General features: G+C 44.6%; 1 protein-coding gene across 6 annotated transcripts in view; it reads left to right on the top strand.

Moving 5' to 3' along the window:
* The window catches only part of OSBPL6 (oxysterol binding protein like 6), a 206096-nt gene that overhangs the window by 140329 nt on the left and 46116 nt on the right, over positions 1-19651 (top strand). For all 6 annotated transcript variants that reach the window (XM_080797948.1, XM_080797946.1, XM_080797947.1 and 3 more), the window contains 5 exons: positions 5394-5516; positions 8027-8080; positions 9273-9386; positions 9521-9691; positions 12264-12396. In XM_080797948.1, coding sequence (XP_080654074.1) covers positions 5394-5516; positions 8027-8080; positions 9273-9386; positions 9521-9691; positions 12264-12396 — 595 coding nt within the window. The remainder of the gene's footprint in view (positions 1-5393; positions 5517-8026; positions 8081-9272; positions 9387-9520; positions 9692-12263; positions 12397-19651) is intronic.

Genomic DNA, 19651 nt, shown 5'->3' with positions numbered 1-19651 from the left:
GGGTTATCAAACTTAAAAAATAATTTAGAGAGAAAGAGAGATGATCTGATTTCTATTTGAATGGCAAACTGAGAGAATGCCTACCTGGTAACTACAACTAGTAATCTCTTTGAAAACATCAGTTCTCTCTTACAGGCAGCTAGTGGAGAGAGAGAAGAAATAAATACTGGGGCAGTGGGAGAGGCAGCTAACATTTCTTGAGCATCTCCTTTGTCCCAGGCATTGGATCAGTACAGACACTCTTTTCCAACATCAGCCTCCTCGACGAAGTGACTACCAATGTTCTTCTCATTTTGCTGAGAAGGAAAACTGAGACTTGGGGCATCACTAAGTTAGCTGTCCAGAGTCAGATAGCCGTGAGGTGTGTGCCAGAAACCAGGATGGTGGGAGATACACGGTGAGAGGAAACCTCTGAGGTGGACATGTGGAAACGGAAAGGAGAGTTGCTGGCATTAAAAGCACAGATCAGGAGGAGCTTTCTGGTTGTTGAGCAGGGGGAGGCCCTGGGGGATTGCCACCGCTGCAGAGGGCACGGAAGCTGAGGGCACGGAAGCTCCTCACCCTGTGCCGAGAGCTTGCCCTCTGCGTCTCTTCTGCCCGGCTCTTCCCAAGTTTTACCCTCATGTAATAAACTAGCGGTCTAGTACAAGAACAGTAATAAAGAGCAGATGCCCACGAGGCTAGCTCTGGTCCCTCTTCTCCCACCACGTGCACCACTAGCATCCTTGGCACCTGACTGTATACTCTGACTATGTCCATCTGCGCACCGTTCCCGATCCCGGCCGTGCTCTTGCTCTCCCCCGGTGTGGCATGGCTGCTCCTTCTGGAGTCTCTCCTGTGCCTCGCTAAAACTCCTGCTCTTCTAAGCCAGGCCCACGGGACTCCTTCTTCAAAGGCTGCTCCTCATCTCCCTTCCCCGTGCACCGTCCGCCCCAACCTGTCCCTGTGCTTCGACATCTCTTACTTTAGCTTACCTTCTGTCTTACATCAGGTCTTCTAGAAGGGGGACTGGGTGTAGGCGGTTTGTGATTTATTGAGGAAGAGCCCTCGGGAGCAAAGAGAAGCGTATAGGTGAGGGCCAGTGCGGTGCTGGCAGGAAGGGGTTTGGGCTGGAGTTCCCGCTGGAGCCCGTTCCCAGGGTGAGCCCTGGAGCATGGATTGGACCACAGATTTGCTCTCACCCTGAGGCAGGGACTTCTTGTTCCCTGGCTGTTTGTACTCCTGTGTCCTTCAGTAGGTGAGAGTCTTGAGGGAGGGAGAGGCTGAGCTGTAAGTGCTGCAGCCGTGGAGGAGGGAGATTCGCACCCAGGCAACTGGGGCCAGGATCCGCCAGGATCCGCTGGCCTGATGGGGCATCTGGGTCAGGCTCCAACAGCATCCGCTTCCCATTATCCTCCGTGGATCCTGCTCCAGGACCGCTACTCTTCTTGTGGTGGGTTTTGTATTAACAGGTACCGTATCTCCGGGGCCTCATGAAATCAGAGGATCCCATCCCTTCCAGGTACCATAGCACCTCACCCTCTCTCAGTCCCTTTGCAAGAAGACGGGCTTCCTGGCCCGGTGGGTGGTGGAAGAACACTGAAGTATGCAGCGTCCTGACTGCATTGTTGACCTTCTTTGGTGTTTCCACCTTTGGAAGCACGTTCCCAGACCGCCTGCCCCCAGCACCCCTGCATCTAGAGATACTCTGGAGAAAGGAAATGTCTTTGTTGAGCAGACTAGGGCTGTTATCAGATGACTTTCTGTTTTTAGTTATTATTAGATAAAAAGTGTATTTCAAATTTCTGGAACAGCAAAAATGTTTGTGTTTCTGACTGAAGTCCTGATGTGATCACATTAGGGCTTTTGACTCTGTTTCTGTTATAAGTAAACCAACGAAAATGGAGACTTTAAAACAGAAAATTAGAATCAGTTGAAATTACAAAAAAATTCTTCAGTTTTCAGAAAGTGATATTAACTTTCTTGAGGTCGACCTAGTCTACTAGGCATAGAGGTGGGTCGTAGTAAGTACTGAGATGGGCGGTTTCCATATCTTACACACCTTATTTACAACATTATCATCAGCATTATAATTGAAATAGGGAGAATGTTGTTTGCTCTGGATTTACCTCCTTGCCTCTTCATCAGTTTGACAGCTTATTTAACTATAAGAACTGTATTAGGATTCTTTTCAATTTCCTTTGGCTTTAGTAACATTGGATTAGAGCAAATGGAGTTATTTGTTCGGAGCTACTGCATTTATGTTTAAAAATACATTTTAATTTTTTGCCTTTTCTATATCATCCCTTTTCTTCCCTCCTCTGTAGTTAAACTAAGAAAAAAACTTCTGTGATAGAAATCAGTAGCCATAGCACCATAGCAATAAGCTGGTATTATAGTCTGTATTTAATTAGAAAAAATCCAAAAAGCATTATATTTATTAAATATTTCCATTTTACAAGTTTTCCAGTGTATTCTTCAACACACACACCCCCACATATCATATACAAATATATATACATATATATGTATAAAATATGTATACACACATTCTGTATATACACACATAACACATATATATGCACATCATACACACACACAGAATAAGTCAAAGATGAATACTAGCCTTCAAATAAGATCTAGCTTAAAATCAAAATGTTATTCTAGAGATGCTATCCATGGATAGGGCTACTAAAAATAGAAATGTCATTAAATACACCTGCTATCTAAGAACAGAGAAATCTCTAATATATTTACACATATAGAGTTTTCTTTAATTACTTGATTGTGTATCAAACTTTTAAAAAGAAATCAGTAGAAAGCTATCATTATGAAAATTTTAATTTACTTTTCTGGTGGTAGTAGAACCTAGTATTTTCTCTGATTATTCTAACATTCATAAGCAATGCTGATTTGTTGAGTTGCAGTTCAGTATTTTAAAATGGGGATACCAGAACACCCTACTTTGTGCTCTAGACCATAATGCCACCTGTACTAGTATTGTCCAAAAAAACATGGTATACAGCCTGAAATTGTCTCATCAGAAACATTTTTTAAAAAATTACTATATCTAGCTGTGCCTGAGTGGCTCAATTGATTAAGCATCCGACTCATGAATTTGGCTCAGGTCATGATCTCAGGGACACAAGATCAAGCCCCGCGTGGGTCTCCACACTGGGCATGGAGCCTGCTTGGGATTCTCGCTCCCCATCTCCCTTTGCCCCTTCCTCCCTGCTCGTGCGCTCTCTCTCTCTTAAAAAAAAAAAAAAAAAATTGCTGTATCTAATTAACAGTTTTGACCAGCTCAATCCCACAATTCCTGACAGTATTATCTTCAAGTAGAAAATTACTTCTTGGGCTGTGTGTAAGGAGACACTTACAAATACTGTAAAGGTTCTTAAGGCTGATAAGTGGATACCAGTAAGTGTGTTTTTGTAAGGTAAATAGTTCATTCACTGGGGAGCCCTCAGGGATGACCAAGTAGACAAACAAATGGCACTGGTCTCAGATTGGTTTTCCTTGTCCAGTGAGGGAAGCATTTAGAGTTGGATTTGGAAGAACAGAGGCACAATGTTGACCGAGAGGGCTTTTTATAAGCCAGGAGTGTCTCCTGGCTTATAATGATGCTAGAATGAAGCAATGTTCGGCTGCATGTCCTAAACATATCTTACTGTGAAAAAACACACCCCCATTTATACCTACTTGATCTTAAACAGAGATGTGACTTGGCCATAGGGCAACGGCTTCTAGGATGGAAGGAGGGAAAAAGGAAACGGGGAATGGTCGGTAACTATATCAGTTCCCCCCCCCCCCACCCCGGGCCAGCGTCAGTAACTGGTCATGGCATCTCTGCCTCTGGGCCTTGTCAGAGCCTCACGGTCCTTCCGCAGGTTCTGGGCGGCCACCACCTAGACCTTTGCACCAGCAAGTCCATCTGCCCCCGAGGTGGAACGCATCAGCCATTCCTGTTGAAGCCTCTGTTCTGTGGTTGAAGGATGGTTCCTGATAGAATGTATCTCTTTGGAAGGCAGTTTCCCAAGTCAGTTTGAGATGGGGCATTCCTCGGAGAGCCCTGCCCTCCTTGGTGGCGCTGCACCCAGCTTTCCGAAGCTGAACCCGCTGGGCTTCCCTGTGCCGTGGGAGGGGGTGGAGCCGTTGTGTGTGGGGCGTGACCTTGTTGCTCCTGCCTCTACTGCCCCATTGCATCACATGCCCGAGATCTAGAATATCAGTGTTGGCCAGGTCTGCAGTTACTTTGGAGCCGCATAGGCCCTTAGGAATCACCTGGTCCAGGGATCCGAAAACCTGGGATGCTGCTAAGGATCTCGTATCTCACATGGAGACAGGCCCAAGGGGCACTGTGACAAGCTGACGATTTCCCTCATGGCAGGCCCAGTGCTGACAGATCTCATAGACTTGAATAAGACACTCAAAATTCAGATTTTTTTTTTAAAGATTTTATTTATTTATTTATTTGACAGAGAGAGAGAGAGAGCACAAGTAGGCAGAGCGGCAGGCAGAGGGAGAGGCAGAAGCAGGCTCCCCACTGAGCAGGGAGCCCGATGCAGGGCTCGATCCCAGGACCCTGGGATCATGACCTGAGCCAAAAGCAGTTGCTCAACCAACTGAGCCACCCAGGTGCCCCAAAATTCAGATGTTTTTTACATCTGAAATCTTCTGACTTTTAAATGTTGACAACTCATTAAAAAATGTATACATCATAGACACACAGAATGCATCTTTAAAAGAAGAAACCATGATTTGGTCTGTTTTTAACAGAGGAGGATGATCATGTAGCCTCTAGGATCCCAGATTTCTAGCCTGAGGTCTGGTGCTCTTTCTGTGGGCTCCTAAGCATGCGTGTTTCTCAGGATGTGTGTCTTCAAAAGCATGGACTTCTGGGGGTTGTGTGGTGAGCAGGGCACGTCCTGTAAGCTCTGAAATGCGTGCAGCCCATGGCACCACCTCTAGTTGAGTAGGTAATGGGCCACTCAGAACACTGTGGCCTTTCCATTTCGCACAGAAGACCGGGACTCTGCACTAATTGAACACTTGTCATCAAAACAGCCTTCCCTTAAAACCGTTAAAGTGGCTTGGTGCCCAGAGATGAACTCTCTGGAAAAATGCATTTTAAACCTTCCAAGTGCATGACATCAAAACTCCCTTCTGCTCCTAAGTCCAGCAGCCAGCCATCTCAGATGGGCCCGTGAGCATCCAGGTCTACCTGGAAACTCATTTTAACTTCACTTACCAGCACAACGCTGTGTCGAATGTTAGACTTTGCACCAGGATGTGGTTCATACTCCTGGTGCGTCCGGTGTTCCTTCAAAAGCAGCTTTCACTTAAGAGTTCGCTTTGACCGTGTCATCAAACACTGAAAAACATGTGATTTAGTTTTTCTTCTTTTCTCTCAGGAAGCTGACAGCTGGGAAATTATAGAAGGGCTGAAAATAGGCCAAACCAATGTCCAGAGACCAGACAAGCATGAAGGCTTTATGCTGAAGAAAAGAAAATGGCCTTTAAAAGGCTGGCACAAGGTACCATTTTCATCGTATTCACCTTCAGATCATCTTTGTCATAGAGAGAATCTTATTTGGTGTCATTAGGTGGAAATCAGAGAGTATGTTTGCATGTATAAAGTAATTGTCACAGCCTTTCTTTTTTTTTTTTTTAACCGTATAGGCTTCAGCCTGTTATACCTATTTAAGACTGAGATCTGTAATACCGGTATGCGGAGAAAACATTTTACATGATAGTTAACGTCCAGCTTGTACGTGTTGTCTACTCTGCTGTTTTTCATTTAGAAATAATATGAATATTAAAAAAATAATAATATGACTATGTGCTTATTAAAGATATGTTTTTAAATGCATGCATATGTTCCACTGGGTGGATTTTTGTTAGATATTCCACCATGACTGAACCAATTTCCTATTGCTGGACATGGAGGATATGTCTGACTTTTTTACTATTATGGTGTTGTGATGACCATCCTCATACACAAATGTCTGTGTAAGTCCTTGGGATGAAGTCTTGGAATGATTGTTACCAGTGCAAACTGGAGATGCTCAGTCACTGATCTTGGAAGTCTCTTTACTGCCCTCGGAAGGACGTGGCTTGTTCTTCTCCGCCTGAGCCACAGCCTTTCTCCGTCTTCCAGTTTTAATTATGGAGCAAATATTTGGTACTGCGCTGTTGCAATTACCTGAGTAATGAGAATACTGTAGTGCTAAGAAGGAGAAAATTGTCCTCCATTTTCAATATAAGCCCTTCGAGAGACCTTCAAGAGACCACCAGTACTGTCTCTGAAGTCACTGGGTCCTTAGGAAATAGATTTTTTTGCCATTTAAGGGAAAGACTTAAAGTTAATGGACGGGAAATGTTGCCCCCGTCCCCTGTCTCTGAGGGTGAAGTAAAAACAGGTCCACGAGGCTTCTGACTAGTGTTCCTTCCCACTTGTCAGAAGCCTCTTCAGTCTCCCGTGAACCCATAATATTATCCCAATACCTGGAATTTCTCTCTACCCTTGTTCTTCCTTGGATTTTGGCCACCTGGCCATACTCCTTCCTAGAATCACCTTTTGTTTTTCATGCTGGCCTCACCACTTTGCGGTTCCTCGAATCAGTGGCCCTGCTAATCTCTTCCCCTGTGATCACACAATAGATGATCCCCGCTAACGTTCTTTGATAGGTAGAAATGGAAAAGGAGAAGAAAGAAGTCAAAGAAACCAATGCCCTCTGAATCTCTCACTAATCGCATTCTCAGGCCCACATCTCAGCCAGACTGGCTGTGGTTCAACAGCCACTCTTTCTGGGCCATGCCTTTGAGCATTTTTCTATGTAAATAGTAAGAGGTTCTCACTTGCATTGCCTGTTCTCCCGGGCTCTAACGCCACAGATATTTATTCAAGTAATAGCCTATTTGATAGCCCGAGCTATGGGTGATTGAGTAATGAAGTGTTTTTCAGCTGTGGAGATGCTTTCTTCCAAGGCTCACTTATTGCCCTAGAACCTGTGTCGAAGGGGTTTTTCTGATCTTCTCTGAGTGCCGTGCAGAGTATTACCTAAGCCTGACCGCCTGCCACCGCGGCAGCTAAGCGTTCCCGAATCACATAAAACCTTCCCAGCAGAGTAATTTTCCAACAATAGAAAGACTCCTTGCATCTGTGGAGACTATAGGAGAGCACTGGACCCGTTGTTCAGTTGGGTCCTGAGAGCTGTTCTTTCCCTTGTGAATTGCCCAGGGAAAGGAAGTCAGCAGAGGGTTTCTGAGTAAGTGTGAAGCAATGATGGCTAGATTCATTTGGACTGGACCAGGAGCATCTTGGAGGAGACAAAAACTGCCAAAAACCCTTTCTCTCTCTCTCTCTCTCTTTTTTTTTTTTGCTCTTAAAGTAATTCAGAAAGAATATTTAATCTCTTGTACTAATAGTGAAATGTAAGCATTTTGCTAAATGGAGATGCAAATATATTGCTAAAGCTCCTTCTTAAACTTTCCAGATAGTTTCTTACTCATAGATCTAGTTCACCGACTCCTGTGCCAGACTTGAGCATTTTCAGGAATTTTCCATGGTATCCAGGGAAATGTAGGAGTTTACATCCAGGGTGAAAAAAAGTCCCTCTGGAGAAGCTCCTCACAGAATCACTGTGACCTCAACTGAGTTCTTTTCATTTCTTACTTTCAAAAACACCCCAGTGTGATTCATTCAGAAAGTCATGGTTGAGGATCTGAGATTCTAGCCCCCAACCCCACTCCCTCTAAGGAAAACCATGTATTCCCACTGGATTGTGTGTTTAAAACAACAATAACAAAAAAAAAAAAAAAAGCAAAAAACCCAAAACCCTAGTAGGCTGATGAGACAAAATTCAAGCTCAGATTTCCTGACCAGTTAATGTGACCGACGATGACCAGGTGCACTGAATTCAAATACATGAAAATGATCAAACATGCTGATTGCTAAATGCCAAGCCACATTAGCCGCACACTTGTGACTGTTCTATATGATTCAGAATGCACCCTGTAACTGGGGCTTGTTTGGTTCTTGCAGCGTTTTTTTGTCCTGGATAATGGAATGTTAAAGTATTCAAAGGCACCACTCGATGTAAGTAGCACGCAGGACATGTTTCAAAGATGGTTTTAAAGTGAGTAAACACCACCGTTGTGCAAGCCTTGTGACATAGTTCCCAGCTTTGTGCATTTGTGTGCCTGTCAGATGTAACAAGCTCCCAGACTTCCATGTTCCAGGCAAGGTGTGTTTTATGCTTGTGCTCATGCTAGCATAAAAATCTCTAACTGGAGCATGAAGATTTAATTTAACAATTGTCATGGATGTCGTTAAGAACAGAAGGTTAAACCTACATGTGATACACTAATAAAATGACCCCTTCTGTCTTGGAGAGAAAACCCAAATAGACCTTTTTTCCTGCGTCTCTCAATAAGCTATGCTTTATGTGCTTTATTTTGAGATTTAAAGCAACCTTTGTTCTTACCTATATCCTTTTGAAATCTATCTTATGAACTTCATATCTGTTTCACGCATCCTTTTATCTTGGAAATCCTAACTCACTAACATCATTGCAAATTTTTTTCTTGAAGTAGTTGTTTACATGTGAGACTGGAAGATACCATCCGTCTTGTCAGTGTGGCAGAGGGAAATAAGTCAGGGTTCTGTTTTGTCCCCATCTCTTCCATCGAATTCAGCCGTGTGTCCTTGATCAGACAAGGGCAACCAGAGGAAGGACTGACTGCTCTGAGCTCTTAGTCCCAGCTGCCCAGTTCGGCCTCAGCAGCTGGCTGATGGTTGATTACTTGGGGGATATTCTGGGTTGTAGGTCAAAGATTGACCATAGTTATTTTAGGAACCACTAAACATAGCTTTTTGGGGGATATAAACTGTGCAATCTAGAATTATGAAAATTAGCATTATAAATTATGCCAGAAACAGGACTAAGAAGCCAGTAGTCTTGGGGCACCTGGCTGGCTCAGTTGATAGAGCATGTGACTCTTGATCTTGGGGTCATGAGTTCAAGCCCCACATTGGGTGTAGAGATTACTAAAAACAAATAAAGTTGAAAAAAGAAAAAGAAATGAATAGTCTTGTTTATTGATATTGGTGGGAAGTCACAGAAGCTCCAGCTGTTCTCAGATTAAGGACCTAAACCATTTTCTCTTTGTAAAGGAGGTGTGATATTCCATCTCCCATAAATAAGTTAAAGATTCCATTACTCTCACTTCAGTACAGAAACAGAAAGTCATATATCCTTCTAGCCTATTTACTAGTCTTCTGACTTCAGATTCAAAAGGGGAAGGTCCATGGAAGCATCGATGTCGGACTCTCGGTCATGTCAATTAAAAAGAAAGCTCGGAGAATAGACCTTGACACAGAAGAGCACATCTATCATTTGAAGGTAAAGTCACTTTTCACTAGTTTGAGAACAGAGAAGAGTTTCTCTGCCATTATCAGGGGAATTCACTTGCCTGTGCCAGTGGTAAATTGGAGATTGGTTCCATCCTTACTGTCTCCTCTTGTTTTTTGTTTCAGGTGAAATCCCAGGACTGGTTTGATGCTTGGGTCTCCAAACTCCGCCATCATCGATTGTACCGGCAGAATGAAATTGTCAGGTCACCGAGAGATGCTAGTTTTCACATATTTCCTTCAACCTCCACTGCCGAATCCTCACCAGCTGCCAACGTTTCTGTTGTGGATGGAAAGGTGTGACTTTGTTATATGAAAATCAGCCCAGAAATTGCTTGGGCAATTATGTAGGCACATAACTGGGTCTCGTTTGACAAACCAGGAAGAGAAGGTTTATTTTGTCAACTAATCCCCAGGACAACAGTGACACTGGGCATCAGAGTTAATCACAGTTATAGATTAGGTAGAAATGTGGATCACCAAGAGAATTACCAGTTACTTGTCCTTTGTATGAATGGACCACATCCTAATTTTATATGACTTTGTAGGGATATTAGGAAGTAGAGTGAACATTTGGTTAAGTAGCCCCTAGAAACTGGTATCTTCCTGGGTAGTAATAAGAAGACCACAAAGTTTTAAAAATGAAACTTGCTTCCTTGCCTGGAGCTGTAATATATAACAAGACCCAGAGAGAGACCACTGAATTTCCCCACGAGGTTAGGGTAAATGGGCTAGAGAATGTGACCCTCATACACATAGTAGACTGAATGGCGAGGCCCTGTGTTAACCATTTGACATTCACTCATCTCTAATCTTTTAGCCCGAGCTCAGAGACAGTTAAAAGAAAAAATGTTTTCAGAAGTGACATGGCTATGAAACAGCTGAGCCAGAATCTGAATCCTCATCTCTCTGTTTCCAAAATCCATGCCCTTCCCATTACACCAGGTACCAAATTAAGGGAGGCTGAAGTTGTTCTTTGGGCTACATTAAGAGTTCATTTTTTTATGTGGCTGAAAAGCTAGAGGTGTTCCATGTTAAAAACCAAGGTGCAGACAAGAGGCAGGGCGACCACTGTCTCTGCCTTTGATTCAGTAATTAAGTTTTCTGGACCATAGCCACATTGTGATGCCCAGGGGTGTTCCAGCTGCCACTTGGCACCTGCCATTGAGAACACAGACATCTGTGAATAACGAGCCACCATCAGGAGTTGGGTTTAAGAACCTTTCCGTGAAGATTCTGCCCTTCTCTGTTTTCTTACTTGTAGATATATGTAATATATGTTTCCAAGTTTACTTAGCATAACACTGAAAAGCCTCATGGAATCTTCAAGATCAGCCAGATCCGATGAAATGAAATACTGTTGTATTCACTCTTCAGTATTTCAATGGAAGTTACTTAAGTAGTTTTTGTGAAATCCCATTAATTGTATTTCGCAAGGCTCTTAAACCTTACTTCGTTCTGGTTATAGCTTTGCCAAGGACTGTTCCATCAAGGTCTTCCTCCTAGGAACAGGGTAGTGGTTTAACCCTAATACTAACCAGTTCTGAAGTGAGAGGGAACCCGGAGGTCAGAGGGTGGGAAATAGAGCACTAACTGAGGGACCCCACAGAAGATGACTGAGATCGTCCTCCGGTTTCTCTTGGCCCCTGTGTTCTCGCCACAGAATAGAATGAATCCCAGGATTCATCCCAGCTAAACAAGAAATATATCCCAGATGGATATTTTAAAAACCTGAATGTTTCATCAATGGGTTGTTCTGCTTCTGCCTGCATCTTGAGCATAGACTGTTGATAAAAGATGTATTATTTTCATCCCTTGTGTTATTTATTAAATAACTTGGGTGATAGCTGAGAATGGAGAACTGAAACCAGTTCCTCCCCCCTGTTTGCCTTGGAATAAGAAAGCCCTTCAACTCTGGTTTTCGTAGAAGGTCTATTGCTGTAGTTATGAATGACACACTTCCAAGATGGAACTCGGTGAAAGATTTCCATTACGTTTCGCAAGATGCAATAAAGAGTGAAGAGAGCTTTTTAATCCCTTGCCTTGCATTTTAAGTATCAAATTATGAGACTCCTGAACACTAATTGGTTTGTGGCCCTGCATGGGTAATAAGTAAGTCTGCGTTTGCTAAATATGTGTATCATTCGGTTCGTGATGATTTAGAACAGACACGATCAATTACAATTGAATGTGAAAGTCAAATATGGAGTTTTAAAGTTCTCTCAGCTTTTTCAGAAGTAAGCTTCTGCTTTCAACTAAGTGTTCACTGAACTTACTGCATTATCTCTTTACCTCCTGCAACTTTGTATCACATAAAATCCCTTTACTGGAAAGTCTATCAGCTGTGGGTAATAATAATTTGCTGAGACTGCCTTTTTATAGACTACAATTTTTAAAATGAATTCAAAGCATTGCAGGGTTGCTTGGTGGTAGGTAATGTATTTAGGAATCACATGTGGCTGACGAGGCCTTGAGCTGATGATAAGGGAGCAGGGAGCTTTTGGGAAGGAAAGGCCTTCAATCCTGAGTTAAAAGTACAGCGTAAGGACCCTATGTCAGATAAAGCCTGCTGAGCCAGTTAAACTCCTCAAGCTGGTAGGCCCTTAGGAGGATGAGCTGTCACATACTTACTTAAGTGTTGTCCCCTTCCCTGTGTGTTGGAGAGAGCTGCTTAATGAGTGTCACTCCTTATGAATTTGGGCTTTGCTGGGCGTGTACAGGTTTAGCCCAGAAGCTCCCTTCGGATTTCGAGTGTGCCCTTTCTTCCTCTCTTTTCCGAGGTCATTTTGAGGATACCTCAAAAAAATTTTAAAACTCACCTAAATATACCGTTCCCGCTCACTCGTACACCCCCCTTTGTTCGTCGTAGGTGCCACCAAACAGCTTTCCATGGCAGTCTCCTTTGCCGTGCAGCAACAGCCTCCCCGCGACCTGCACGACAGGCCAGAGCAAAGTGGCAGCCTGGTTACAGGACTCGGAAGAAATGGACAGGTGTGCGGAAGGTTAGTCTCGCCCCTGCTGGGCTCCCAGGAGAAGCCGACAAAACCGAAATGAAAGCGGTGAATCGTGCAGCCGCTACACCTTGCCCCCCTCCAGCCTCCTCGATGGCCTCCACCTTTCCTTGTTCTTATTTTTCCACACGAGGCCCTGCCCCTTCCCGTGACCCCAGCTTCCTCCTACCCGTGCCTTCTCTCGCACTCTCACCCCTGCTGCAGCTGCTCCCGCCCTTCCCCTGCCCTGCGCCCCCTTCCTCCCTGCAGGCTCACCTCACCACCTGCTCCCTTCTTTCTTCATGAGCCTCCCACTCCCCAGACTTGGGGGCAGTCCACGGCCAAGCACAGCCCCCAGAGCGCCCCCACCCGGCTCTCCACTGTTGCCGGGTCCCTTCTCCAGCTGCCTCCTCTGCTACTTCATCTTGCCCTTGAACAAGTGTGTGGCACCTGTCCTCCACAGTTCCCTGTCACTGGTGTTCCATTCTGCGTCCGTTGTTAAATATTCTGAACTCAGACACCATGCCCTCTCCCTGCCATCTCTGAGTCTCCTGCTCTCTAGAAACTTTGCTGCTCCCTTGTAATTAGCCTGAGCATTTTGGTCCAAACTGCCACAGACCATATCCATTCTAGGAGACAGTTTTCCTTTGACCTTCAAAACTAAGAAAACAAGGACAGCATAGCAAGTATTTAATATTGCTACATTGATTTAATTTTTAAAATTATTTTATGAAGATATGGGCTTAACTGATTTTTATTAAATCTTTTTTTCCTTTATGAAATGATGGTGAAAGTAGATGTTCTTATGTCCTCACTTAGAAATATTGAAATTGCAAGGCGCCTGGGGGCTCAGTCGGTTAAGCGTGTGCCTTTGGCTCAGGTCATGACACCAGGGTCCTGAGGATCAGCCCCACGTAGGGCTTCCTGCTCAGTGGGGAGCCTGCTTCTCCCTCTCCCTCTGCCCCTGCTTGTATGCTCTCTCTCTCTCTTTCTCTTGCTCACTCTTTCAAATAAACAAATAACATTTTTATAAATAAATAAAAATTGAAATCGGACAATACATATTGATCCCAACCACAAAAAATATTCTTTTTCTGCTCTGCGTGGGCGTGAACTCAATGTCTACAGCATTTTGCTTAGTCCTTGCCACATCCCAAACTCAATCTTTATGTGAAAATATGATATTAAGAGGGATGTTATAAGCATAAAGCTACCTTTCCATTAAGAGGGTTTTACCTGAACGTGTTCGCACAACACACAGACATTCGAGTATATGAGCTTCGGGTTGGGGAAAGAAGCCGGACCTTGGCTTTCCTGAAATGCCGCGGTTTTTGCCTCAGCTGCCGTTCTCGACAGCTCAGCCTCTCCTCTAACTTCCGCCGCCTCCTGCACACTCACGGCACGGAGCCGCCTGCTTTGCTGAGCAGATCTGGGGCCACACACCGGGGCAAAATCCATTCTTCTGACCAAAATGAAGAGACATTGGCTCCGATGCCAGGAAAGCCCCTGGCTGGTGGGGGCGTGAGGGAGGCCTTTGTCTTTGTGCTTCAGAATACTCTGTGGCCTGTCCCTTGTGCCTTCTGTCCTGTCTCAGGGGTGCTCCTCCTTCTCCCCATCCTGACTACTCCACCTGTGTCCTCCGTCCTGCCTTCCTGTTTCCTTCAGCATTTAGTGCAATAATTACCCCCTGCTCCCGGGGACAGCCTCTCTCTTTCATTCACTTCTGCTCTCTGCCCCTAGCCTCCAGCTTCTCTCCCTAATTTGATGTTTGCCCTTCCTGCTCTGTGAAGATGGCGTCTTTGGTAGCGAGGTGCCGTCTGATTTCCACTCAGTTCTCAGACCTCATTCTCTGACCCGCCCTGTGGCCCCTTCTCCAGTGAGACTCGTCCCGTAAGCCCCATGAAGTCTTCCCTTTTTCTTCAGCTTCTCTTTCCTGTTTCACTGGATTCTCCTCTGGTCGCCCCAGCTGTGGAGATGATCAAGGTTGAATCTTCTGTCTTCAGCTTCCATAACAGTGACTGTGGTCGACTGGGTGCTCGTTATGGACCAGACATTGAACTGACCACTTTACATCCCTGTTTTTATGTAACTCCTTACAGGAGTACACAGGCAGGATTGCGAACCCTATTTTTAAAGACGGGCAACCCTATACGCCGGTGAAATAATTAGCTCATGTTACAAAGCAAATACTCGGCAGGCTGCCGAGCTAACCCAGGCCAGCTAGATTCTAAGGACTGTGTTCTGCACTTTGGAGATGACAGGCGTGGTCATAGTTTCACCTGAGAAAATCTCTGTTTTGCTGATACAGTGGTGATGGTGATGACGAGGAGGATGGGGGCAGCAGGGGCTCACAGGTACCTGGCCCCATGCGACAGGAACTCTTGCGGGTGTTTTATATGCAGCAACTCATTCAGTCCTCTCAAGGCCATTTTACGGGGGAGAGAATGTAGGTACAGGGAAATCAGCTCACTCTGACCAAGTTCACACAGCTAGCAACAGTGACACTGGGGTCCAAGCATGGCCAGTCTGACTCCAGAGCATGGGCACTGTATTCCTCTCAAAAAAGCCAACAGCTCTCTACAGCTCAGCTCCGCATCCAGCCTGGGCCACGTTCCCACCGCCTCTCCTTGCTGGTGGCCGTGTCTGTCTGTACTCTCTGGAGTGCTCCCTCCTCGGCCTGTCTGAAGCCAGCCTCTGTCTCCTCCCTGAAATGGCCCCAGCCGCTGGGCTTCCCTGTTTTTGTCATTGCTGCTGTCCTAACCACCCCTGAGACCTCGGAGGATCTTTGATCCTCCCACCATGTTGTTCATCCAGCCACCACAGAGTTCTGTTATTTCTCCAGAAACACCCGCCCCTTCCCCAGGCCCTTATCCACCCTTTCTCTCAAGTCTCTGCCTCCTGACTCAGACCCAGCCTCTGGTGGGTCGGCAGCCTCCCGGCTGGCTTTCCCCCACTCAGTCTCTTGCTCTGCTGCTCTGTCTCTCACAGGCTCATGGGAAATTGCTGCTCTTGACCATGTTTGCAGCTCTGGGCCAGCAATCAGCAGCACTCGGCCACGAGACGTAGGTGTATTATGCCTCCCAACTTTTCCGATGAGGAAAGCAAAATGCGTACAGGTTAAGGAATGTACATGCCCAGGATTACACAGCTGCCCTGGGCAAGATGTTTGGCTAACCCCAAAGGCAGCCTTTTGTCCACTACGGGCTGCTCCCTCAAGACTGGTATTTCCTTAAATAGCTTTTATGCAAAATTCCTTCACGTGGTTCTCCGTGGGCTCTGCAGCTTGAGCCCAAACTACTTAGGCCGGCACTTAACATCCACTTTCCAGCTTTCAGGTCCCACCTGCCCTTTCAACCTTGCTTTGCACTGGCCCCACGGAACTTATTTGCTATTTCCTGAACATCCTTGCATATTCCCTTGTCCGAGTTTTGGCACCTCTCTGACCTTCTCCACTTTTGACTTTTGCTGAATCCTTTCCATCAATCCTCCAGACCCAGAAAAGTTTTCCCTGTCTCCTTTACGTGTGCTCTGATGACTTCAAACCATGCTAACTCTATTTTCCAAATTCCCATGACACTTTTCTTTGGTCTCTCCTGACCCTTTCATAGAAAAGTTCCCACGATTGAAGTTTGTATTTCAGAAGCTCATCACGTAGCATCTTCTGGAACTCATAGCATATCTGATTCACAGTTTTAATACTCGAAGTGGTAAACCATTCATAGATCTGAACTTCTGTCAATCCAGATCTCCTCAAGTATGTAAGGGAATTGCTTGGCTCCCATGGAGACAAAATGTTAAATTAGTGTTCTACATGCCACTATTGAAGATGGATACATAATTGTTTAACATATAGAATGTTGCATATCTTTACGAGTATGTAAATTCCATGAGTCCTACCTGGTTGTGAGAATCCCTGTACTTAGAACTATGCTGGGTATACAGCGTCTTCCATAAACCATCCCTAAATGAAATAATAAATGGTTAACTTTGGGTATACCTTAATTTATTTAACCATTCCACAGTTGGACAACTCGTTTCTTTTTGGAACAAGATAGGGCATGATGGGAAAATAAGAAAATTGCTAGAAAATAAATAAATTGTTCACTGTTCTAAACTATCTCAGCAGTTTTTTTCTTAGCATAGTTTTTCTTTTTTCCACCATTTCTAAAACTAGATTTCATCTTAATTTAAAGAAATTCTAGAGGTTTCTTTTTTTTAAAGATATTTTTGTTGCCTTTGGCAAATCTTTATAATCCTTATGCATATCTAGACACTTAGGCAGTGAAGTCCTGCCAAGGATTTCATCTCTAACGCATTTCAAGGAATAGGAGTGGTGGGAACAGGTGTAGCTTCCTCCAAGGGAAGGCCCTAGCAGCGTGATCACACGTGGTATGACCCGTACGCACAGAACTTCCTCATTTACCATCACAGTTGCCCCTCTAAGCCAGGAAACGTGAAGTCAGTCCTTGTCTCCTGACTCTTAACTTTAGGTCTTTTGCCCTTGAATGAATTCATTTACAACGTTCTCTTTCCCTTCTGTTAGGAAAAGGGTGGATATTATCGTGATGGTTTGAAGCCCGTTTCCAGATTTCTGTGCTACTTGTGTACACCATTTGTGTACGTTAGTCACACTTATTAGGAAGCATGAAGGTAATAGTCACTAGATAGAAGGCTCGATGCATGGGTAATGTGAAATAATGGCCCTATTAGTGTGGTGCTTATTATACAGTTTTGTTCTTTAAAATGCAAATTAAGGGGTGTCCACAAAGCTCAATGGGCTAAGCGGCTGGCTCTTGATTTCAGCTCAGGTCATGATCTCAGAGACCAGGTATGGAGCCTGCTTAAGATTCTCTCTCTCCCTTTCCCTCTGCGCGCCGCCTCCCCCCACCAATCATGCACACACCTGTTGTCTCTCTCTAAAATAATAATAATAGAGCGCCTCTGTGGCTCTGTTGGTTAAGCGACTGCCTTTGGTTCAGGTTATGATCCTGGAGTCCTGGGATCGAGTCCCGCATCAGGTTCCCTGCTTGGCAGGGAGTCTGCTTCTCCTTCTGACCCTGCCTCTTCTCATGCTCTCTCTCATTCTCTCTCTCAAATAAATAAATAAATAAAATCTTTAAAAAAATATTTAAAAGAATAATAATGATAATAATAATAAATGCAAATTAAAAGGTAGGCCCTTTCTAGCGTATCTCCCTTCTCTTCCCTCTAACCCTCCTTCCTGGCTTGCTCTTTCTTTCTTTCTTTCTTTCTTTTTAAAGATTTTGTTTATTAAGTTGACAAAGAGAGACACAGTGAAAGAGAGACCACAAGCAGGGGGAGTGGGAGAGGGAAAAGCAGGCTTCCTGCCTAGCAGGGAGCCTGATGCGGGGCTTGATCCCAGGACCCTGGGATCTTGACCTGAGCCGAAGGCAGATGCTTAATGACTGAACCACCCAGGCGCCCCTTTCTTTCTTTCTTTGTATGACTTTATTCCCTCCTAACTTTCCTTTCATCCTCTGTATTTTCTACCCTCCTGAGCCACTTGACTTTGTAGGGAAAAGGATGGGAGCACAGAGGGCACAAGGGCATGGCCTCCGCTGAAGGTGGAGGGGGTGGTGGCAGGTGCCATGTTCATTAGTACACTCCTCCCACCCCACTGGGTTCCCTCTCTGAAGGAATGGCTACTGGTGGTCAACAGTTCTTGGAAGGACAGAAGTAGTGCTTGAACACCCCACCCGGACTCCATCCCGAAGCAGATGCTGTAGAGACGAAGGGGAACCTGGGGATGGCCTGGCCTGAAAATTGCGGCTACCCTGTTCTCCACAGAGCATGCACTGATTGGGAGTCCTGGAAAGACTCCTATAGCAGTTACTCCTCCATTTTTATATCCAATGAAAAAGTCAAAAATCCCCCAAACGCAATTACCTATGTTATTTGGCCCAGCTTATCTTTAGCCATATTTCAAGATTGAGTGATTGATTGATTTGAGAGAGAGAGCACGAGCAGGAGGAGGGGGAGAAAGAGAGGTAGAGGGAGAATCCAAAAGACTCCCCGCTGAACACAGAGCCTGACACAGGGCTCGATCTCAGGTCCCTGAGTTCATGACCTGAGCCGGAACCGAGAGTCAGCCCCACTTAACCAACTGAGCCACCCACGAGCCCCTAGCCATATTTAACAGCAATATTTTGCTGCCTATACTGTATCTGTAAAAATTCAAATTCTTTAGAGTTAATGAGAAACAAATAATATAAATGAAATTTTCACCAACCGACCACATGTTATAACCACCTTGTTTATATATAATAGATTTATAAACGTGCCCTATTATAGTCCCTTTATGAACAGTGCACATGCAAAAGTAATCACATAACTACTGGCATGTCCTAAATATTTGATAATTGTGTGAGTAATACTACTAACTCATGGTCTTGACTGTATTTAATTTTCATATACGAAGAGTTCATTTTTAAGAGTGGTATTTTATTATAAAAATCTTTTAAAAGTTTCTCTTGTTCAAATAAAGCTAAAAATTAAAAATTAAATTAAAAGCCATTTCTTCATGAAACATTAATTCAAACAGAATGTGTTTCATGCCCGGGTGACTCTTATGCTGCTGGGCCAGGGAATCTGAGAATCTTTGGTTGTGTTTAATATAACAGCCCTCATAGATTTTTTTTTTTTTTTTGAGAGAGAGAGAGAGAACATGAAGGGGAGGGGGAAGAGAGAGAGAGAGAGAACACACACAAGCAGGTGGCCACAGGCAGAGGGAGAGGGAGAAGCAGTCTCCCCACTGAGCGGGGAGCTGGATTCAGGGCTTCATCCCAGGACCCTGGGATCATAACTTGAACCGAAGGTAGGTGTTTGACTGAGTCACCCAGGCACCCCTTCCCTCAAAGATTTTTAAAAAAATCATTCCTTGCAACATAGTTAGTGATGGAAATCATAGAAGAATATGTCTGTTTGACTTTGCATCCATCTTATTTTTCTGAACTTGACTTGGACTCCATCCAAATTCTAGGCATCAGCCTTGTAAACTATTATAGGAGTAGGTAAACTGGTTCCTCAGAATAAAACCATAAAACTACTGAAGTTCCTTTGAGTATGGTTTCTATGTGACAAGGGCCCCCTGAATAGGAAAGTGAGAACACACAAGGTCACTGAGATTGTAATAGCTAGCTCTCAATTTGTAGGTGGGCTTTCAACTCATTTAATAATCAGTGCTTTTTTGGGGGGGGGGGACTCTAAAAACAGGAATTCAGCTACAATCTTCAGATCACCCTTATAA

This window comes from Martes martes (genome assembly GCF_963455335.1).
Source record: "Martes martes genome assembly, chromosome: 3".
NCBI lineage: Eukaryota > Metazoa > Chordata > Mammalia > Carnivora > Mustelidae > Martes > Martes martes.
This window is presented reverse-complemented; position numbering and strand designations above follow the sequence as displayed.